At 34.6% G+C, this 24,978-nt stretch overlaps 1 protein-coding gene and 1 pseudogene across 1 annotated transcript; both read right to left on the bottom strand.

Annotated features, from left to right (window-relative positions):
• Positions 1-1,354: 1,354 nt before the first annotated feature.
• On the bottom strand, positions 1,355-1,924 carry LOC136070122 (agamous-like MADS-box protein AGL103). Its single transcript, XM_065779552.1, has one exon. The coding sequence runs from the start codon at positions 1,922-1,924 to the stop codon at positions 1,355-1,357; it is 570 nt and encodes a 189-aa protein (XP_065635624.1).
• Positions 1,925-11,188: 9,264 nt separating this feature from the next.
• Positions 11,189-23,468, bottom strand: LOC112004512 (flotillin-like protein 3; annotated as a pseudogene).
• Between the last annotated feature and the right edge of the window lie 1,510 nt (positions 23,469-24,978).

Genomic DNA, 24,978 nt, shown 5'->3' with positions numbered 1-24,978 from the left:
TCGAGAATGGCATGTGATGAATTACTTGACAAAGCCAGTCACTTGTTAAAGAAGAAGACCTCAAATCAACCAAGGCCACCTCCAAGAAGGTTTCAATGGTTAAGTCAGAAAACCAGTAGAGAAGCTGAGAAATGGAAGAACTATAATGCATAGAGCTTGTTTAGCCTTTCCATTTTATGCTGTGTGGAGCTTGCTTTTGGTTTGTAGGGTTGACCCCACATGTTTAATCTAGCTCAATTGTTTGGGTTTAAATAAATTAAAAAATCAATCTCTTTAAATATTTTAGATTAAATTCTACATTCAATTTTTTTTTTTTAATCGATGGTGTGGTTTATGTTTTGGTGAATTTTTTGTGATCATGTTATGGTCTCAGGTGAATTCTTGGTTATCATGTGACTCATTAGTTACTAATATATTTATTTTATTTTACCTAAAATTATAACTTTAATTAGGTGTCAAGTGGCTTACTAATTATTAATATAATTTCAACAAATTATTGACCTGACAAAATGCACAACCCTAATTGATGTGAATATGGAGCATAAAATTAAAATTGGAATCGGAAGGTTCAATGGGAATCATTTATATTGTGGCCATAATTAATTACCAGCATGAGCATATATACTACGGTACCACAAAACCTATAGCTCACAAGTTAGGGGATTTCCAAAGTAAAACAAAAATGACAAGCATTAGAAAAAAGAAAAATTATGTTTTAAATTTACTATTCATATTCACTTTATGTTGTAGACTGAACAAACCGTATACAATTGTTTACATTTTACAATTAAAATAAAAATGTAAACATATAATTGTCTAAAACAAAATCAGAAATAAAACTGAAACAAAAGCGTACTGGCCACGTTGAATAAGAAACAATACTGTAGCTCACAAATAGGGAATTGCCAACTTAAAAGGAAATAACAAGCATCAAACAAAATCAGAAATCAAATTGACACAAAAGACTACCAGTCTACCACATATCATACCCACATCGAGTCAGAAACAATTGAAGAAAAACTTTGAATCAAGATAACATAACAACCAATCTCTGAACTAAACCTTCTTAAGGCTGACCCTACGATTAATTTTTTTTTTTTTTTTTTTTTTTTAAAAGGGAAACCGGCCGGACTGAGACAAAAGGCTACTGTTGTTGCTCACAAAATCAAGAATCAACACAAAAGACTACTACTGTACGTACTGCCCACAAAATCAGACAATTAGGAAAAAAAAAAAACATTGAAATATTTAAGATAAAATAACAAATACTTAATTGCTTGAAATTAAATTGAACCTCTGGAGCCAAAATTTCTTGGCTTAAGGCAGAGGCTCACTGCGTGTGAAATATATATCCTCAGTTGTTCAAATCAAATTCACGAATTCTATTATTGTCGCTACCACTATTACCACTACCACTACTACTTCCCACCTCATAGTTACTATTCCTTTTCATCCTTAGCAATTCTATCCTCTTGTTCATAGTACAAACCATAGAGTCAAAGAAAGTCCAAAAACTCTCCAATGACTTCTCATCATGTTGTTGTTCATTAAGCCATGCTTTCCACATGGCTAAAACCCTTTTAAACTCCTCTGGCTTGTGTTTATGGCTGGAATCCACATCTTTCTTCTTGATTTCCTTGTACCCTTTTTTCTTATTAACAAGAGAAAATTTCCTATGTACTCCATGGTAGTTTTTGTAGTCGTGAATCAAGGCTTTCACGTCGTCTCGGCATTCGGGCCACGTCTCAGCTTTGCCATCAGCCCCTTCAGCCGCATCATAAGATATCACGCAAACTGGGATGTCGCACAGTGCAGAGAGTTCCATGGCTTTCTTCTTCAGAGTCGGGTTTCTCAGCTTGAATGATGTTTTTCGGACTCTTTTCTTCTTTTGCGGTTCAGGCTGTTTTGGTTGTGAGGCTTCCATATTGATGAACTGTGAGAACTAGTCGTGAGGAACACGAACACAATTGCAAGAACCCTAAGACCGACATAAAGAAAGAAAGACAAGGGATGTATATGTAATTATCAGACCAGCCGCCAAAAGGCAATCCCAATCCCAGTTGAAGTCTTACTATTATACTTACACCGGTAGGAATTCAGATTAATTACATATTTAGTTCTTAATGTTTATGATGTATGTTAATTTGGTCCTTAAACTTTTAAATATGTCAATTTAATCCCTAATTTTTTGGTATTGTATCTAAAAGGTTTCTATCGTTAAGTAATTGATGAAAAAAATTAATGTGACTCATACTCTTATTATTATTATCTATATATCTATATAAACCCGAAACTTTTGAAACTCCCACAATTTTTCACGTCAGCAATACTTAAATAAATAATAATAAATCTTTTTTTTTTTCCACCAAATACAAATTACAAACTGTAGGGTTTCAGCCGCAACTATCTCAAACCTATCTCTCAAACGCAAACTCAACCCTAACAAAACCCTCGATCAAACTCTCTCTATTTCAAGCTCACTCCCATCTCCTTCTTCTTCTTTAACTCTCTAATTCAATGCAGCTCCTTCCTTTTCTCAGCCACAACTCCTCTGGCTGATGTCAATTTTGATTCATGGTTATTTTGTTCTTCAGTTTTTATCATCTATGCATTGATTATTTTTGGCCCCTTTCTGGGCATTTAATTTTTAGGACTGAGTTGAAGAATTTGGATAGGACTGACTTGAAGAATTTGAATCGTTTTCCGTTTCTGATGTTGGACGATTTTTCAGGTATGAAGAATTCCAATCTGATCTTTTTCGAGTTTCAATTTTATTTGATTGATATGGGTTAAAATTCAGATTGAAATTGGTTTAAATGGAACAGAGCCTCAAAGTTATGTTTTAATTATATGTCTTCAATTAGGTTTTCTATTGATTTAGGGATTTCAAATTCTACAGGTTTTGTAAGAAAATATTGTAAATATTGATCGGTTTCATAGTGGAGATAGTATCGATTTAATGGTTTTCTTTTCTTTTTTTTTTTTTTTTTTTTTTGAAAGTCCTAAGAGTCGGCCTGATGATTAATTTATTTTGGTTGAAAAATTAATTCATATTGTTGTAGATTGTGGTTTCAGAATTTTCAGTGATATGTATGGGCTATGTGTTACAGATAGTTATGGGCTGCTGCTGAGGTTTGTTTAATTAATTTATTTTGGGTTACTGCTGGGGTTTGTTTCAGTTTCAGGTTGCTGGAGTTTTTAATATCGTTTTTTATCTAAATTTGTTTTAATTTAGGCTTATGTTTGGATTTATAAAAAATTTAGGCTTATGTTTGGGCATGTGATTTTTTGAAAGAAAAATTCTTTTTGTTAATAGAGAATGTTCATAATATATGATTGTTTAAGGTCCTCAGATATTTCAAGAACTGTTTTTTTTCTTTTTGTTTCTCTAAAATTTGATTAAAACATGCACTTCTCTTTACAAAAACAGTCCTATGGACAGTGAGATTGACATGTCTTTCCATTTGATTTTTGAATTTGATTGTGATTATCAATTTTTCATGTACTTACTAATATATTTATTGTTTCTATGTCTTATTGTGGTACAAATCGAATACTTTAGTAGGGTTTTTCAAACTTGGGCTTCTTCCCAGTTAAGTGATGGTATTATGATTTCTTTTGATTACATTTTTGTTTATGGTATCTTGATTTCTTCTTCCCAGTCAACCTAATGATTAATTTATTTTGGCTGAAAAATTAATTCATATTGTTGTAGATTGTGGTTTCAGAATTTTTAGTGATATGTATGGGCTGTGTGTTGCAGATAGTTATGGGCTGCTACTCGGGTTTGTTTAATTAATTTATTTTGGGTTACTACTGGGGTTTGTTTCAGTTTCAGGTTGCTGGAGTTTTTAATATCGTTTTTTATCTGAATTTGTTTTAATTTAGGCTTATGTTTGGATTTATAAAAAATTTAGGCTTATGTTTGGGCATGTGACTTTTTGAAAGAAAGATTCTTTTTGTTAACAGAGAATGTTCATAATATATGATTGTTTAAGGTCCTCAGATATTGTCAAGAGCAGTTTTTTTTCTTTTTTGTTTCTCTAAAATTTGATTAAAACATGCATTTCTCTTTACAAAAACAGTCCTATGGACAGTGAGATTGACATGTCTTTCCATTTGATTTTTGAATTTGATTGTGATTATCAATTTTTCATATACTTACTAATATATTTATTGTTTCTATGTCTTATTGTGGTACAAATCGAATACTTTAGTAGGGTTTTTCAAACTTGGGCTTCTTCCTAGTTAAGTGACGGTATTATGATTTCTTTTGATTGCATTTTTGTTTATGGTATCTTGATTTTCTTCTTCCTAGTCGGCCTGATGATTAATTTATTTTGGCTGAAAAATTAATTCATATTGTTGTAGATTGTGGTTTCAGAATTTTCAGTGATATGTATGGGCTGTGTGTTGCAGATAGTTATGGGCTGCTACTCGGGTTTGTTTAATTAATTTATTTTGGGTTACTGCTGGGGTTTGTTTCAGTTTCAGGTTGCTGGAGTTTTTAATATCATTTTTTATCTGAATTTGTTTTAATTTAGGCTTATGTTTGGATTTATAAAAAATTTAGGCTTATGTTTGGGCATGTGATTTTTTGAAAGAAAAATTCTTTTTGTTAACAAAGAATGTTCATAATATATGATTGTTTAAGGTTCTCAGATATTGTCAAGAACTGTTTTTTTTTTTTCTATTTTGTTTCTCTAAAATTTGATTAAAACATGCATTTCTCTTTACAAAAACAGTCCTATGGACAATGAGATTGACATGTCTTTCCATTTGATTTTTGAATTTGATTGTGATTATCAATTTTTCGTATACTTACTAATATATTTATTGTTTCTATGTCTTATTGTGGTACAAATCGAATACTTTAGTAGGGTTTTCCAAACTTGGGCTTCTTCCCAGTTAAGTGACGGTATTATGATTTCTTTTGATTACATTTTTGTTTATGGTATCTTAATTTCTAATGTTGTTTCCACTTTGCAATTTTTATTTCATGTTAAATTATGCTTGATATGACTTTTGATTTTAGTTCTAATATCACATTAGCTACTAAGCATGTGAATCTGTTTCCAACTACTAACGATTAGAATGACCTGTTTTTGATGTTGTCTTCTAGATCTTGCACATTTGTTTGCTGCCTCCTAAAGATTGCAGTCTCTGTAGTTCTGTACCTCTATAATCATAATGCACCTGAGCATGTGAATCAGTTTTCGACTATTAAAGATTGCAAAGCCAGTACCTCTTTTCTATGAGAAATTGAACATTTTGGTACTACACACAAACAGAAATACATTGATCCATGTCTGGGTTTAGAAAAATATATTATGTTACTTTCTTTTTTGCGTGCTTGGAGTTGCAAAGGATGTAGGAGTTAATTCTCTCATTGTTGTTTTTGTGAGTAGGTATTAACTTGATTTAGGTGGTCATTTACTACACTAATATTGATCTTCGTTATTCTGTTTTTTACAAATTATTTTAATTAAAAAAAAAAAAGAAAAAAATACTTATTTTGTAGGTTCGACTTTCATTTTTGGATAAAGAGCTACATGTAAAAAAAATCTTAAAAAAGTTCCTGTTGCATAAAAGTTTTATATAAATAATCAATATAAAACCATTAATAAGATCATTTACTGCTTTGCTACAAATACATGTATTGCACTACTAATACATGTATTGCACTATTTGTCTGATGTAGATAGTTTTATCTATAATATATATTTGTTCATTATTCTATTTACTTGCTAAATAAAAGAAAAAAGAGAAACCAAAAAAAAAAAATGACTCTTTTGTTTTTAGACTATTTTCATTTTAAAAAGTATATTTAGCTCAGCTGAGTCGTTATAGAAAATAAAATATATATATATATATATATATATATTTCTTTTAAACAGTTGGAACATATTGTTTATTGCGATTGTTATACTCATTACAAATGTTTTTGGTTGTTTTTCCAATAATTCATTGTGAGAAGGTAAAAGATTTCTTTTAAATGGTTGGAAGGTAAAATATTTGTTTTCAATCATACAACTTGCCCTTGAATATTTTGTATCCATAACTATTCTTCTCTTGGCTTCAACTCAAACTTTTCTCATAAACAATGCTACTTTTGTTAGTGGGAAAGAAAGGAAAAATAGCTACTGTACATCATCTGTAAAGGAAAAACCAAACAGCTCGGCAACCCAATCTGTTCTGTGTTAGACAGGACCTTTAAGATAATATACCCGACTGTTTTGTTCTAATTACAGAATCTGAATCTAAATTCCCAAATTTTTGAATGTTTACATAAATTTATGATCTTTTTCACTCATTTTTATTGTGTCCATGCTTTAATTTAAAAGATATTGCATTAAACGACGTCGTTGGGTTATTTTGGCATTTTAAAAGGTGCACGAGTGGTGGAGAAAGTAGAAGTAGAGGTGGAGATAAAAGAATATAAGTATGAGGAATTAGTTAAAGCCCTTGAAAACTTTGAAAACATATATTATATCTTTCTATTCTTTTTGTTTGCTTATCTAATTCTTTGACTAGATTGAAAAGAATTAGATTCCCATAGGTGTATAAAATTTGTTAACCCTGACAAAATTTAGTAGTTTTGGAAATCCTTAAACATTTTTGGTAGTTATAAATAAACAGTTAAGTTTTTTCTCAATCTAACATTTTAATCTATTTAGATTTTTATAATTTTGGGTGTTATTGATGGTTGATATACATGCCAATTTGTTTAGTCTGTTATCCGCTCATCCTGTAACTCCCTTGATATCCTTGCTCCAGGAGGTATAAAACAACACAAGAAAGCTTGGTGAGCTAAAACTTTTAGAGTTACTTCCTTTCCAATCGAGTCTAAAATCTTAACAATTTATGCTAGGTTTGTTAATTCTGCTTCCAACAATCTCCCTCTATGTTCTTGATATTTGGTTCTTCATTTTGTGAATTTTAATTATTTTTATTTTGCTTCATTCATCTCTCTTCAAATATTACGATTATTTATTGGTGATATTTTTGCATTATGGTGTTTTTAAAATAAGGCTGCTTTCGAATCAATTTGTATCTATGCTAATGGTGTATATATTGAGAATTTTAATAATAAAGGCATGCAAGATTTTGATAAAATCATGAATCTTAACTTTTGTTGAGGGCTACAAAAGTAGAAAATAAAAATTCTGGAATTCTGCTTTTGTCTGCATAGTTTTGCAAGGCAGGAAGCTTATGATGGGGGAGCTTTAGTTGTAGAGCACAGAGAAGAATGAAGCAATCCAAGAGAGACTCTTTTTGATATAATGTAGAGTCAACAACAATATGCTTGCACCTATTTTCTCATATTTAATATGATAAATTAAACAAGTCTTATGAAGAAAATTATTTTTATTGATAAAATATAGTTAGTGAAGCTGCCCCAGCAATTTAGTAAGATTTTGTTGTTGATATACAAAACTCTTTGAATATTATGATTATTTGTTATTAGTGCATGTCATACATTTTACTTTCTGCTAGTGTTTCTTTTAAATGTGATATGTAATCTTTTGATTTGAAATTTTACCCTTTTTGTTGTGAAGGCATTAACCAGAGATAGAACATCATATTATTTTTCATCTACTCAAATTGTAAATCACAACAATAAAAAGTATGTAAGCTTCTGCCTAGAATGAACATTGTAAATTGCTTCAAATGAGCAATAATTTGCTTTGTTAGCAGATTAAGAAATATTTGACAAGGTCAGTCTATATATATATATATATATATAGACACACACACACACGCCTACCTTGGTTGACTAGCTCAAATCCTAATGAAATTTGTATATTCGTTTTTGTGTGAGTTATTACTTAAAATCCAAAGTGAAAAGGTTAATTTAAGTTGACTAAATTTCTCTCAACCTGACAAAAAAAATGCATTTAATTTGATTAAAAAAAATATTTAGCATTTTTTAGAACTTTCCCGTGCATCGCACGGGTTCACGGGTTAGCGACTAGTTATTGTTATTATTATTATTATTATTGTTATTATTATTATTATTTGTCTCATAATATGTCACGTGGGCTTCATTAATTTTTTTTTTTTTTTAAATGACAAGTTGAAAATTTAGGTAAATTTCTCTCTCTTCAAAGACTCAAGCATGATTAAAAAAAAAAAAATTAAAAATACTCAAGCTACTGCTCGTTGATGATCACCAACCAAATCTATTTATATTTCTATTTCATTTCAAGCTTGCAATCTTTGGTGCCAAATCTCCCTCCTTTTTTTTTTTTTTTTTTTTTTTTTGGTTGGGGAGATTGGAAGGTGGGGGGGGGGGGGGGGGATATGTTTCATTTCTTTGACCCCGAATCATACAACTCTTAGGGGGCATTTGGTTCACCGTGATGTGCCCTTGATGTGATGTACATTACGGTAATGTGACATTAAGGTATTTGATTCACTTGATTTTTTTTTTCTAACATTACCACAATCTAAGATTTCAAAATATATTATATCACCTTCTTAAATGATGATAATCTTACTAATAAATTTTGTAAAGTTGTTATTTACAACTATGTATTTTGTTGGCTTTTATTCCGTGCCAAATTTGATTGTAATTATTTTCAATCGTTTATACCCTGTATTTATTGTGGGATTTGTTGTAAGGGTTGTGTGATAGAGAGAGTGTGTGAAGACTCAAACATTTGGAGGTTGAAGGATTCTCGCGAGTATGTCGCGACTTAGCTTCCCGCGAAGTGAAACATGTGCCATGCACATGCTAGAATGCGAAGAGTCAGGCCAGGTGGAGACAGCTGTGTCTCACGAGTATCTCGCGGGTAAGGCCTTCCCGCGAGACACCCGCGAGACAATCTGTTCTACCAGCCTGTACTGACTGACTCACACATTTTGCACCTATCCTATATATACCCTCATTACCCACAAATGTTAAGCAGAGCTTCAAAGAGAAAACCCTAGTCAAACACATTGGGAATTAAAGATTGTCATCCCCACCTTTTTCTATACATTTGCTTGTGGTATTTCCTCAACTCTTCCCTCTCCATTTCCATACCATTGAGAGGTTGATAGCCCAAACACTTACCTCACCCTTTGAGTGTGTTGAGTGACGTTTTGGTGCTGCTGGGAAGCATTGGAAGAAGCCTGGAATGGCAGATGCAACATGGAGCTTGTTGCGGGATTCGGAGAGCTAGACAAGACACAGTTCCAAGAAGCCTTGTTGGAGTAGGAGCTTGGAGGGCTTAGGTGCATCGGGTAGATTAGGCTTGGAGGGTCTCTTGCTAACCCATGTATCCCAACTGATTGTCTAGTGGATCGATTTCCGCTTGGAGGGCGGCGGAGAGGTTTTTTGCCGAATTCTTCGGTTTCCTCTTCGAAAACACGTCTTGGTGTTTTCTGTGTTTGCATCTTTCTTCCCTACTCTTTTATATTCCATTATACTGCTGTGTTGCTTAGTTTATGGATTAGAGTAGCTTTTTGTTCATCCGCTTGCATTTACACTTTTCCGCACTTTGTATTAAGTTAGTGTAAAATCTATCGAGCCGTAACTTTTATTGGGGGGTCTAAATTGCTCTTGTGTTTTCAACACATTTACGAGCTTTCAAATTTTATTTACAAAATTATCCTAATGTAAATTTATCAAACCCTTGCCTCCTCTCTCTCTCTCTATCTCTCTCTCTCTCTCTCTCTCACACACACATCAAATTCAAACCCTAGTCTCTCTCTCATCCCATTCAAAGTTGAAACCTTAGTCACTCTCTCTTTAGATCAATCCATGGCCGTCTCTCTCTCTCTCTACTCCCTCCATCACAGACCACAATTGATGATCTCTCTCTCTCTCTCTCTCTCTCCAGCTTTGTGAATTTTAATCCCTTTCTTTCTTTTCTGTCACATCGTCTTCTTCGATTTGGTAGTGCTAGGTATCAAGATGAAGAAAGTTCCAAATCAGAGCTAAATTAATCTTAAGATTTGTGGTGGTGCAGGTGTGGACCCATGGAGGAGGTGATGAATGAGCTGGTTGGGAGCTTTGACACAATCACTCATGGTGGTTTGTGCGGTGGTGGTGGAGGTGGGAGGATTTGAGAAAATTTTGTTTGATTTGTCTTAGATCTAAGTTGTTTGGTTTGTGAAAAGATATGGGAAAGTAAAAATGGAATGTAGAGTCTGTTTAGGAACAACTTATTTAGCTAAAACTGAAAACTTTTTGTTGAAAATACTGTAAAAAAATAAAAATAAAAACTAAAAACTAGCTGAATAGTATAGTGAGACCCATGAATAGTACCAAAAAGTGCAATGAAACTCATGAATAGTAACAAAAATAAGCTAAAAACTTTAATAAGTTTCAACTTTCATCACTTCCCAAACACACTTGTAGTTTGGATGTTTTGTGGTTATTTTATTATGAAATGGAAGATTGTAATTATTTGGTTGATGAGAAAGTGAATTTTTCTTTTTCTAATTTGAGTTGTATTGGTTGTTTTTTATTATTATTATTTTTTTTTTTTTTTTTGAGAAAAGTTGTATTGGTTATTTGATTGGTGAGAAAGTGGAGGAAAGTAAATAAAAATATAAAAATGTTTTTCATTAGTAATTTTTTGGTTACTTATAAATTTTTTTTATAAAATTTGGTAAAGTTATTTCAGAGAACATTTATAGAAATTAACCAAATAAAGCAATGTTATATTGAAATGTGATGGGAATTTAATTAATGAACCAAACATTATAATGTTACACTCCTTTAATCACATTACATGAATTTAAGATTACAAAAATATAGCATTACACTTGATGTAGCATCAGCAAACCAAATGCCCTTTAAGAGAATGCCCAAGGGCCGAGAGCCTAAGAAATTTACTTAAAAGTAATTTATTTCATACATGTGCCTCAACGGTTTCACATTACGTAATGTGATAATAACTGATAAAATTAAACAACAAAGCCAAAGGTGCCATAAATTAACTGAAAGTAGCAAACTGATCCATATCAGCTCAAATTAAATTACTACCAAACAAAGCTTTTTTTTTTTTTTTTTTAGTGGAGAATAAACTACCAAACAAACTGATATATAAGAAGAGCATACTAATAATAAAAAATAATAATAATGTTTACACAATGGTCCTTGCCCTCTACATAAAAGTCAATCTAAACAAACATTAGCAAGTTTTATCATAGCATTGTTTTCGTAGTACTATAAAACCAAACACTCTAATTAGATTCATTGAGTAGCATCATTCAATGTGGCTAGCCAAGCCGGCGGAAGCAGACCAGCCTGCTCATGCACAGTCTTTAGCAATGGTGGCAACATGCTAAATATAATATATCCCAGCAACATCCTTCATTGGCCCATATGAACCTTCACTACCTTTTCCGTTGGACCAAACACTTATTTTGGGCTGCATTCCGTTCATTGCTTGAGCATTATTCCTGGCAATGTCCTGGTACACATTCTTGTTGACCATCATGTAGTCCCTTAGTGAAGTATAATTTCCTCCCAGTTGTTTCAATGGGGTGTTCAAGTAAAAGCCTTCAGCTTGTGCGAGTGCAGTGATCCCTTCTGCCTCTTTTTTTTTTTTTTCTTTTTTCTTTTTTTCATTTTTTTTTAATGGTAATCTTGGAAGAGTATCATTCCAACTTGAAATTGAATTACAACAGAGCAAGGAAACAGGCAGTAAACAACTAGAGAAATTACAACAAATCATCCCTAAGAATTTGCTGAATGGGAGGGGGGTGACACCCTTCCATATCTGAGTTTGACCTGAGAGTTTAGCTTCATTGGCTAATGCATGGGCTGCTCTGTTGCCGTCCCTTTTCAAGTGCTTGAAGGAATAACATGGGAAGGAGTGCGAAGAAGACTTGATATCATGAAGGATATGACCAACCTCACCACCTAAGTCTCCTGAGGTTAGAGATTGAATCACTGATAAAGCGTCTGACTCGAAGATGGCTCGAGAAATCTGCATCTCTGAAGCGAAAGTGCCTCAATCACCTCGGCAGAAAAGTCTGATGGAAGGGGTTTGCTTAGAGCTCTGATGGGGTTGCGTGAGCAATCTTTGATGATTACACCTATGCAAGAGTTCCTCCCATTATTTGAAGTTGCTCCATCTACATTAACCTTAAAGAAGCCTAGTTTGGGGGGGCGGGGGGGCTATCCATTTATGGTGGGGAGTAGGTTGCGTTAGGGGGGGCTAGATGCAGGCATTGTTGAAATCAAGTAAGACTCTTCTTGCTGATTCCCACGCTTGTAATGGAGGGATACCTGCATCGTTGTGGATGGCTTGGTTCCTATTTCCCCAAATGGTCCAAGTAGTCATGAAGAAGATATCCAGCTCCCTGAAGGTCCCTTTCTCGATGAATTGGCCTGCGATGTCAATAATGTCCATTTCAGTGGCTGTAATATCCATCGGGCAGTCCTACCACAAGGCCCAAGTTTGTCTTGCATGATTACAATGTAGAAGGGCATGAGAAGTGGATTCCATACTTTTATCACATAAAGGACAAAACCCAGGAGAGTTCAAACCTTTGCAATGGAGATTGTACATGGTGGGAAGTTCATTCATGCAGGCACGCCAACCAAATTTTTTTACCTTAGGTGGGACTTTGAGCTGCCATATTTTCTTCCAAAAAGGTGGGTCTGAGTGGTTAGATGTGCTTTCCCCCGACTCATTGTTCAACCACCTTAGTAGCAATGTAATAGGCACTCTTGACAGTGAAAGATCCACTTTTGTTCCCCAACTAGATAAGACTATCCTTCGGAAGACTGTAGCTAATAGGAATTCTGAAGATGGTGTTAGCTTCAAATGGAAGAAATAGGGAGTTTACAAGGTCTGATTTCCACCATTTGATATCTTCATCGATGAGTAAGGACACCATTGGGAAGTTGTCGAAAGGTTTTGGGGGGAGATCACCTTATGGGTGGTCAGAATTGGGAGCCATCTATCCTCCCAAATATGGATCCTTTTGCCGTTTCCCACCCTCCATCAAGTGCCTTTTCTTATAATCTCCAAACTATTATGGATACTCCTAACTTGGGTTACTGCCTTTCTTAGAGTTCAAGACATCGCCGTGGGGAAAGTATTTTGCTTTGTAAACCCGTGACACTAAGGAGTTGGGGTTTGAGAGAATCTGCCACCCTTGTTTGGCTAATAATGTCAAGTTGAAGGCTTGGAGATTTCGAAAGCCCATACCGCTAAAGAGCTTGGATTTGCACATCTTCTTCCAACTTACCCAAGCCAATTTTGTTTCTTGATTCCTTTGGCCCCACCAAAAATTTATCATTATTCGTTCAAGGTCATCACATAGTGTTTAAGGTAATTGGAAGCAGCTTAAGGTATACGTTGGAATGACTTGAGCAACGGCCTTGATAAGAATTTCTCTACCCCCGATAGAGAGAAACTTTCCTTTCCAGCCAGCCAGCTTCTTCCCCACCCTCTCTTTAATTTTAGTAAACACCTGATTTTTTGATTTCCCTATTAGCGAGGGGAGACCAAGGTATTTCTTATGCCTAGTGTCTTGCATTGGACCAAGAATCCTCAGGATCTCTTCTTTAACCTTAGAGGGAGTGTTCGGACTAAAAAAGACCGATGACTTGTCTGCATTGATTTTTTGACCTGAGTCCTTTTTATAGGCATTAAGGATGTTGATTAACTCCATGCATTCCGAAGTGTTTGCCTTGCAAAACAGCAGACTGTCGTCAGCAAAGAAAAGGTGGGTGATTGTAGGGCAGCCCCTACAAATGGACATGCCATTGAGTGATTAGTACCTAGCTGCTTGGTGGATGAGCAGAAAGACCCTCGACATAAAGGAGGAAAAGTCCAGGGGAGAATGAGTTGCCTTGGTGAAGGACTCTAAAGGGGGTGATGTTGCCATAGGCCTCACCATTGATGATCACTAAGTATGAGACTGAGGAGATGTACTGCATGATGAGGATAACCCATTTCCTATCAAAGCCCAATTTTTCCATGACACCCTTGACGAAGCCCCATTCCACCCTATCAAACGCCTTACTCATATCTAGTTTAATGGACATAAAGCTCTCCTTGCCTTCGGTTTTATGGTTCAAGTAGTGCATGAGCTCAAATGCTACCAATACGTCGTCTATGATCAACCTTTATGAGGTAAAGGCACTTTGGTTCTCTGTGATAACATGGGGGAGGATGACTTTAAGGCGGTTGGCCAAAACCTTGGAGATAAGCTTGTTCGCTACATTACATAAACTGATTGGCCGAAACTCTGTCATTCTAGTGGGGTTGTTGGATTTTGGAGTAAGGGAGATGTTGGTTTTGTTAAGTTCTACTATAGACATATTAAGGTTAAGTACGTACATTTAGCACCATGGTGGTGACATCAGAACCCACAAAGCTCCAATATTTATGAAAGAAAATGGCAGACATACCGTCAGGTCTCGGGGCCTTGGTAGAGTGGAGTTGCTGGAGAGCTCTTGTGACTTCTTTGCTGGTGAAGTTTTTGGTGAGCTCGGCATTCATCTTCGTATTTACTTGTGTAGGGATGGCATTGGTGATCTCCCGGATACCACTAGGTGAGATAGTAGTATAGATTTTCTCAAAGTAGGCTAGTGTAGTAGCCGAGATACTGTCCTTGTCATGACACCATCTACCTTCATCGTTCCACAAGCCCAAAATAGTGTTCTTCTTCCTTCTGTTAGAAGCTCTAGCATGGAAGAATTTTGTATTTCTGTCTCCCTCTCTATACCAATGAATTTTTCTGCGTTGATGCCGTAAAATCTCCTCACTATCCAGAAGGTCATTAATTTCTTTCCTAATTTCATTAATTGCTACTCCATGAGAGCCATCATGATCTTGGGCAGTGAGATCTTTCCTCTTTTCCTAGATTTTTCTTGGGATGTTACCAATCACACTTTTATTCCATGTAGTTAATTCTGAAGAGCAATGGCTAAGGTTGGAAGCAATTCCTTCAGGAGTATTCAATGAGTTGCCCCAATTCCAAGTAGCTTCAATGATCTCTTGACAGTCTTCTCTCTTTGCCCACATGGCTTCAAAATGGAAACGACGTTTTTTGGTTGGAGGCAAGGAGCATGAGTCTATAATTCTTAGGAGGCACTGGTCTAAGGTGGACTCAGCTAGTGGTCAACCCTGGCATCCTTGAAGAGACTGAGCCATTTTGAGTTGGCAAAGGCTCTGTTCAGTCGAAGGTAGACTTTGTTGCTACCTTCTTGCATATTGCACCATGTAAATTTTGGACCTAAGAAGCCAAGGTCTTGGAAGCCACAAGCATTCACGGCATCACAAAAGCCTTCCATTTGCCTTTGTGATCTCTGGGCTCCACCTAATTTTTCAAACACAGATAAAATTTCATTAAAATCTCTGCAACAAAACCAAGGTAAAGAATATTGGGCATTTAGACAAGTGAGAACGTTCTAGGATTCCTTCCTCATATGGGGTTCTAGGTGGCCATAAAAACCAATAAATCTCCATTTGATCAGTGATTGTGGCGTCGATGTGGTGTTGAGAGAAGGATATGATTTCTATGTTGATTTCCTTTGACCAGAGAAGGGCTACGCCTCTGCTTCAGCCTTTACTGGGGACAATTAGGCCATTAGAAAACTCCAAATTGAATTTAATTTTCTCCATATGCTTTACCTTTGATTTAGTCTCCACCAAGATGACGATATAGGGATTTCATCGTCGCACATAGTTGGGCAACGCAAACACTGTTTGGGGGTCCCTAATTCCCTGGCAATTCCAATATATGGAATTCATTGTGCTCGATGTTGCTGCCTAATAGCCACCGCCAATCTGACTGGTAAGGCAACTAAGCTTGTATGGGGGGCTTACGCAATGCCTTTTTGGGGGATGATTTTCTTCTAACTTAATTGAGAAGTCCAACTTACTTGGCCTTTTGGACCCTAACAAGTTCTCATTTGCTTGCATAGAGACTCCCTGGGCTCGTTTCCCTTTTCCCCGAGCTATCCTTTTCCAGTTACCTTTGCCTTTGGGCTTCTTAGTTTGGCTTGGGCCAAATGGGGATTCAGGATTTTCCATGGGGCTTATAATCTCAATTATGGGCTTTAGAGGACTAGTGATCTCTTAGGCCTCATGGAGGGGTGAACTAGGAAGGCCCACAAGTGAGGACTCATCTTTGGTATCTCTACCCGAGGCTCCTATATTGTGCGGATCATGTGGGGGGCCCTCCAATCTAGGCAACATGTCAACATTTTCTGTCGGGTTAAATCCCTGATTTTCTGCTGCCTATGAGGTTGTCCCTTCAGGCCCGGCAACTGCCTTGAGCACTGCACCTTTTCCGTTTTGATTGCAAATTTGAATTTATGTCCTTGCTAGTCGCTCTAAATCTGGGTTTGATGAGGTTACCATCGCCGGGGTTGATCTGTCACTTGATTTTCCTGATTGCTCTTCATTGAAACCCCATCTGTTTTGGGATTTGGATTTTTTGAAGCTAACCTTTTGGTTTCCACTTACCCTCATCCAATCTCCATATTGTTTGGGAGATTTAGGAGTGAAAGGGTGGTTTGGACAATGTTTTTCATCATGATCGAGCCATCCACATTGGTAGCAGAAGGTGGGGAGCCTCTCATACTTGAAGGTAACCCAAATCTTCTCTCCTTTAAGATTTACTATGTTGCCTCCTCTTCAAAAAGGTTTGTTGAATGGTAAATCGACCCAGATTCTCATGAATCATGCTTGCTCGAATAGCCATGACTACTTATCGGTCTCAATGTAACAAGCCAAGTTGTTCCCCAGGTCTCTTCTAACGTCCTCAGACAAGTTCTAAAAAGGGAGGCCCCAAATCTGAACCCAGAAAAGTGAGTGGGTGAAGTCTATGTTGGAGATTGAAAGGCTTTTCCTCTATCTGCACAGGAGCAGTAAGTTATTGTCAAAATTCCAAGGGTCGTTTCTCTCAACCCATCCATCTTATATTCTGAGGTGAACTTGAACTGGAAGATATCATTTCCAACATCTACTATTCTTAGATCAGAACCCATTTTCCAGGCAGCTCTAAGGGTGCTCTTTAAGGCTCATTGATTCTAATGCCTATCTGAAAGGAGCTTGCCAAAAAGGCTTAGAGCACATTCTTCCATGAGGTCTATTATGTTCATGGTTGTGATAGGGATGTCCACTTCTTCATCCTTCGTGAGGCAAAGATGTTGAAGGCCCTAAATCAAGTTCTAGTCCATTGAAAAGAGGTCGAGGGTGAAGGTTATGGGGATTGGAGGTGAGTACAGAGGGGTGTTTGTAGAGATAGTGAAAGGAAGAGCCCTTAGGAAGGGAGGGAGGACTCGAGGGATGGTCGGGAGGAAGGGGCTCCTACATTGGGAGAGTATAATTCATTTCAGCCTCTTTCTTCTTTGCATACAGTTCACTCTTCGCAATTTGTTGGTGGGCATAGAAATTTGCGTCTGCACTTGCCTTTTATGCCTCCCAGCTTTTTGTGCCTCACTCCTGCTGCTTTTTGTTTCTTGTATAGTTCCCAATTTGACTCTTGAACCTATATCATCAATGTTTCACATATTAACAAAAAAAATCCATTCCTTATCATGGGTTTTTGGATGGTGTACAAGACTTGTAAGACCCAAATATAAACATAAAATCATAAAGTGAACCAATTTAATAACATAACATAGCAACTAGTATTACCATGCATATTTTCTTTATCTTATTTTTTATTAGAAGTAGAAGCATGCTTTGTTTATTTTTTGAAGTGAAATTTTGTATTCTTTATCAAATAATATCAATCTTAATATTAATGGGTGAGTGATTTCTAAAGACAAGATTGGAATCAGTCATATTATAATTCAAAAAGGTATACAATTATTAAATTCATATAGACTATGAAACTAGTAAATGGTGAAGCTTACTTCCCCACACTAAATACGAAAAAGATATCTTAATGTATTCTAAGTTGTCCTACAAAATGATATATTAAGGAAGTATCATTCAATTACTGATTACATTTTAGTGAAGTGATATTTTAATGTCCCAGCCCTTAAAATAAAATTTAAAAAAATTTAAAAAAAAAAAAAAAACTAAAAAGTAAAGTGGTGGATTTTTTGAGAAGCCCATGTAACCCCCACATACACCACTCCCCTTAACCACACAATCTCATCAATATCACCTCATGTCTCACCCTCTTGGCCGGTCAATTAGCTAGGGTCCTCTCCACTTTTTCTTTTTCATTTTTTTCTCTCAAACACAATACACGTACTCCTCTCTCACACTCCCTCACTCTCCCACCAGTACATCTCCTCACCACCACCTCCACCATCATTTTTCCGGCAAAGTTTACCGGAAAACTTTATAGAAAGAAACTAAGGCTCACTCATCTCTATTATTTGAGATAAAAATTTCTAATCTTTTTGGTGGGTTTATGTGTTTTTGCTTTAGATTCTTTAATCTAAGCTATGATAATGATATCCATGTGATTTATGAGTTTTGGAAGTAATATTCATGTGTTTATATCTATGGGTTTTGTGTTGGTGGAATTATTTGATGAGTGGGTTTATAGTTTTTACAATGGTGGTTATATAAGTGGTGAAGATTTGAGGGTTTTGGCTTTTTAATATGAAATAGATAGTGAATATAATTTTTATTGATTATTTGGAGCTAGTTACAGATTCTAATTGTTGTCTTGGAGAATATTATGATTTTGGTGTCATGGGTCTCTTGATGATATTATATAAATCTTGTGGGAACTACTCATAAGGTGTTAAGGTTTTGACATTAGAGATAATACCTTGAATGATTTATGAGTATAATGGGAGTCTATACCTTGTAAATTAGTTGAGAAACTTTGGAAGTAGAATACATTATTTTTGAGGTTAAATACTATGCTTGCCTAATTAATTGCTTAGTTAGCAATCTCTAATTCATAGCTAAATGCAATGTCAAGCTTTATGTTTATTGTAATAGATTTGCTTGGTATTGTTTAGGTTCTAGCTAATCTCATTAGGAGCTTGGAAAATTAGGCTTTTTTTGGTTGCGAGGTAAGTGGCTTCTTAATGAGATTTTTAAAATGGAATCATTATTACACTAAAGTATTATATGGTTAAACCCATTTTGGAACATTATTCATGGTTTTCCTAAAATGTAATATGTGTACTATTATTGTTAATCATTTATGGAAAATGCATGAAGCATTGAAAGTGCATCATATTTCTTATTGCATATGGGGAAATGCATGATTTTTTAGCATGGAAAAGACTAGCATCTTTGATTAAATTCTTGAGAATGGATTTTATGGATTTATTGCATTATTTGTAAAATATCAAGATGTTTATCTTGACCTATGTTATTTGGGAAGTTAATACAAAATCTTTTTGAAAAGAAATGAGTTGAAGGCTTTGAGAACCTTGTGAATATCTTGGCTATTCAAATATTTTATGAAACTACTTGGAAGTGAATTACGTATTTTGAATTAAAGGCAATTTGTGAGCTCTTTATATTCTACTCATGTTCTATGACATGTGATTACTCGATGATTATCTAGCTAGATACTATAGTCTGTATGACATTAATATCTTAGCACCCATCTTTGTGATGGTTATTGAGTTACGTCTTTGCGATGGCGATGAGTTTTGTCTTTGTGACGGCACATTTATTTTCGACTGTGTGTCAGCGATGAGTTCTATCTTTGTAACAACAGATTAGTTCCGTATTTGTGATCGCAGATTAGTTCTATCTTTGTATCGGCATTGGCATGTGGCCTTGGGTTTGAAATTGTATTGTTATTGGTCACAAAATATAGTATGTAGTTTCATGCGAGCATTTTGAGAAGTTTTATGCCGTATCATTTTAATTATTCTTGTCATATTATTTTTGGAAATGGTTTTGTAGAATTTATTTGGAAATTCCCAAATTAGAACATGCTTTGTAAACTATTCATCATCATGAAACTTGCATTTTCCCTACCCTCATTAATTATACTACTTACTGGGCTCTGTCTCATCTAATTCATTTACAGACTTTTTTAGAGTAGGCAACGATCATTTTGAGACAGGTTTTTGTGGCTAGTAGTAGTTAGACTAACTACTGATGGAGGCTGGACTTCTATAACGGTGATATTTAGATGATGTACATCCTAGAGTAGGCTTGGCAAATTCTTTTGGATTTAATAGTAGTGGTGATGACTTTATTCCCACTGTTGAGACAAGTTGATGATACTTATTGGGCTCCATCTCATCTAATTCCTTTACAAACTTTTTTAGAGTATGCAACAATCATTTTGAGACAGGTTTTTGTGGCTAGCAGTAGTTAGACTAACTACTGATGGAGACTGGACTTCTATGACGGTGATATTTAAATGATGTACATCCTAGAGTAGGTTTGGCAAATTCTTTTGTATCTAATAGTAGTGCTAATGACTTTATTTCCACTGATGGGACAAGCTGATGATATGTAATTATATTTATTCAGGCCTCCACTCTTTTGTGGCCAATGGTCCTTATAATTATTGTATAGAGCTCTGACTTACTTTGAGAGTATCTTTAATGAAATTATTGTGAAAATTCTTGATGTTGGTACTTGGTATGGATTATTTAGATTGATTTGTCAAAAAGGAAAAATATACAGGTACCTTATTTCTCATGCTTTGGATGTCACGCCCCAAACCCAAAAGGGTCTAAAGCATGAGAAAAATATCTCAAAGGTACCTATATATTTTCCTTTTTGACAATTTATTGCAAATAATTCATGTCAAGTACCAACATCAAGAACTATCATAATAATTTCATTAACAATACTTCCTAAAGTAAGTCAGAGCTCTATGCAATACAATTACCATTAGCTACAAAAGAATAGAAGCCTGAATAAATATAATTACATATCATCAACTTGTCCTATCAATGGGAATAAAAGCCATCACTACTATCAAATACAAAAGAATGAGTGAAGCCTATTCTAGGATATACATCTAAAGATCACCATAACAAAAGTCTAACATTCATCAATAGTTAGTCTAACTACTGCTAGGCACAAAAACCTGTCTCAAAACAATCGTTGCCTACTCTGAAAAAGTTTGTAAAAGAATGGGATGAGACAGAGCCTAGTAAATAGCATAATTAATAGGAGTGGGGGAAATGCAAGTTTCATGATGATGAACAATTTACAAAACATGTTATAATTTGGGAATTTCTATTAGGATCATGCAAATCCATTTTTCTTAATAAATTGACAAGAATGATTAAAAGAATATAGTACCAAGCTTTCTCAAAATATTTCAGCATGAAACTATATACTATTTACTGTGAGCTATCAAAACAACCTTTTAAAACCTAAAAATCCAACCCAATGCCACATGACAAACCGCCATAAAGACGTTAGGTATGCCACAAAGACATCAAGTTATGCCACGAAGATATCAGTTATACCATGAAGACATCAGTTATGCCATAAAAGCATCAATCCGCCACAAAGACAAGGTGCCAAGATACAAATGTCACAAAGACTATGGCATCTGACTGGGTAATCACCGAGTAATCACATATCACAGCCTAAAGGTAAAAACATAAAAAGTTCACAGTTTACATGAAATTAAAACACAGTTTAATTTCAAGTAGTTTCACACAAACCTTTGAAATACCCAATATATTCACAAGATTCTCAAGTTTTTAAAAATCATTTCTTGTGAATAAGATTTTCTATCGATTTCCCAAATATCACAAGTCAAGACAAAACATCTTTAGAATTTACAAATAATGCAATAAATCCATAAAATCCATTCCCAAGAATTTTATAAAAGATGCTTATCTTTTCCATGCTAACAAATCATGCATTTCCCCATATACATTACCAAATATGATGCACTATTCATAAATAGCCATATACATTTAAGGTTACGACACAATAGTTTTTAGGAAAATATAGTTTCCATAAGTAGTTTCCAAAAACGTGTTTAACCCAAAAAGAACGTTTATGAAACATGATTATTTTCCAAAAATCCCATTAAAAAGCTAAGAGATAAGGTAGAACCTAAACAATATCAAGCAAACTTATCACAATAAGCATAAAGCTTGAAATTGTATCTAACTGCAAATTAATTAGGCAAGCCTAAGTATTTAACCTCACAAGTAATGTATCCTACTTCCAAAATCACCCAAAAATTTAATTTACAAGGCATAGACTCCCATTTATAAACTTATAAAGTCATTCAAGATATTATCTCTAACATCAAAACCTCAACAGCTTATAAGTACTTCCCACAAGATTTATACCACGTCAACAAGAGACCCATGATACCAAAAATCATAATATCCTCCAATACAAACAATTTGAATCTTTAACTAGCTTCAAATAATTAGTAAAAATTATATTTACCGTTTATTTCACATTAAAAAGCGAAAACCCCCAAATCTTCACCACTTAGACAATCACCATTGTAAAAACTATAAACTCACGCATCAAATAATTCCACCAATACAAAACTCATACATATAAATACATGAATATCACTTCCAAATCTCATAAATCACATAAATATTATTTTCAAAGCTTAGATAAAAGGAACCTCTAGCAAAAGCATAAAACTCATCAAAAAGATTAGAAGTCTTTACCTCAAGGAAAAGGGAGGAAGATGCTTAGAGGTTCCTAAGAATTTTTCGGTGACCTTGCCAAAAAATTGATGGTGGAGATGATGGTATGGAGTAGGTACCGTGGGAGAGTGTGAGGGAGTGATAGAGATGAGTGTTTGAGAGAAAATGAAAAGAAAAAGAGAACAAAGTAAGAAGAAGAGAATTAGCCAGCCAAAGAGGGAGGGAGAGATATTTTGAGAGAAATGAGTGGTGGGGAATTAAGAGGTAGGTGGGGTCACATATGTGAGCCATAATTTTTTTTTTTTTTTGGTACCTGGGGCGTTACACTAGACCCTTTTGGATTTGGGGTGTGACAGATATTAAGTCTTTATCTTTAGAAATTAGAGGTGTGTGGGAACCCCTCCAAACTATAGCTCTATCTATAAGCCCTATTAATCCTCTTTCTTTACTTGAAACCTAAACCATCCAAATTTTCACATGATTGAAGGAGAAACTCATAAACTAACACATCAAAAACACAAAAAACCAAAGGCAAAACAAGATTATAGTAGTGTCACATACCTTAGTCTCATACTCCACAGCTGTCTTGCTCAGTAATTCTACCCTAATTTTCTCAGTCTGATTCAACACCTTCTTCTTCTCCACCTTAGTTTGCAACTCAGCCTCCCTTAGGGCCACTGCCTTTGTAGACTCCACTTTCGCCAACTGAGAAGCTTGAGACCACCTGGCATTTTTTGTTGCCAGTTCGGCCTTTGACTCGGCCAAGTCAGCTTCCTTCTGGTTCTTATATAGTTCCACTCTGGTCTTAACATTAGTTTCCTTCTTTTGGGCTTCTCCTAGCCTTTGAGTTGTTATCATCTTAGTCTCGGCGCCAATTTTGGCTGCATTTTGTGATCAATGTTAGGCCTTCGCGCTCCTTTGATCCGATCTTGCCTTTCTTCTAATTAGCCTCAGCAACATCAATCAATAACAACATTTATCAATTTGTTAGTGACAAAACTAATTCTGAAGAAAAAATAACCTAGAATTGTTGATGAATTTGCTGTATATTAACATGCGCGTGAAGTAGTCTTGCTCAATAAAATGATTATAACTACGGAACTTTAAAGTTTTTTTTTTTCTTTAAAACTGAATCAATAAACTAATAATAATTTAAGATTGTAGTTTCACATACCAACAGTGCTGACTCAACGAATTTGGAAGCCCTAGGCGAAAGCTTTAGACGGGGCTTTTTATTATATTAAATCATAAATTCATATTTTTTTTCAATTAAAATTTATTTTTCTTGCTTTTTAAGAGGCAAAATTACTAATTAAATTTTTGCATTCAAGTTCCGCCAACATTTCCTTTTTCAATTGATAATATGGCTAATCCACTTAATCTTTCTTGTGGCATAGTTGATCTTAAATAGGATTTTATTAATTTTAACTTTGAAAAACTTCTTTTTGTGGAAGCAACTGTTACAAGTATAGTTAGTAATATTCTGAAAGCAATACATGCATTTGGAAAAGATTCTAGCCTCTTTATATAATTTAGTACATTAATTGGAGAGTTTTCATTTATTTAAATAAATCTAAGCTATCAATATCAGAATAAGTTTCATGTGAGAGAAAACATTCAAGATTTAGACAATTTTTTTTTCAAACTATCATCATCTAGTGATTTTAGTTTTTCAAAATTAAATAAAAAACCAAAAATATTTTCATATATTTGAAATTGTTCAAACCTACTTTCATTTGAAGAAATAGCTTGATTTACTATATATAAAAAATAATTAATTCTAAAATATTCTTCAGCGGATTGTGTTGTTTCATCATTGACATTCTCATCAAACTATTTCTTCCTACGAATTATATATTTTTCATGAAATATAGGCTCTATTTCCATTTTTGTTTCAATTTCTTTAGATGAATTCATAGCAGATGTGAATCCATCTTCTCTATATTTTTTTAAAAAAGACATGAGACCTTTTAATTGATCTATAGCAACATCAATATACATGTCTTTCGATTGTAAATTTTTACTGACAGAGTTAATAGCAAATAATATGTCATACCAAATAGTCATACCTAGCAAAAACTCAAACTTTCAATTTCATATGTTGCTAAACAATCAGCTTCACTTTTTGTTTGGGATCTTCACTTGTTTTTGCCAATTGTAACAAAGCATCTCTTATTTCTAGAACTTGAAATTTTATTGCTTTCACACTTTCAATTTGACTTTCCCAATGTGTTTGTCACAATGACTTAAGAGTTAAACCTGTCACATTATTTTGTAAAAATTTTCATCGCTTTGTGGAAGAAGAAAATAGTGTGTATATACGTTATACTACAAAAAAAGATATAGCTTTAGGACAAGAATTAGCTATATCACATAGGACAAGGTTGAGATTATGACAACCACATGGTGTGTAAAATGTTTTAGGATTTATATCAAGAATTCTTTTTTGTACCCCTTGTTTTTTCCCTTTCATATTAGACCCATTA

The sequence above is a fragment of the Quercus suber genome, unplaced genomic scaffold (genome assembly GCF_002906115.3).
Source record: "Quercus suber isolate HL8 unplaced genomic scaffold, Cork oak 2.0 scaffold_211, whole genome shotgun sequence".
In the NCBI taxonomy this organism is placed as follows: Eukaryota; Viridiplantae; Streptophyta; class Magnoliopsida; order Fagales; family Fagaceae; genus Quercus; species Quercus suber.
This window is presented reverse-complemented; position numbering and strand designations above follow the sequence as displayed.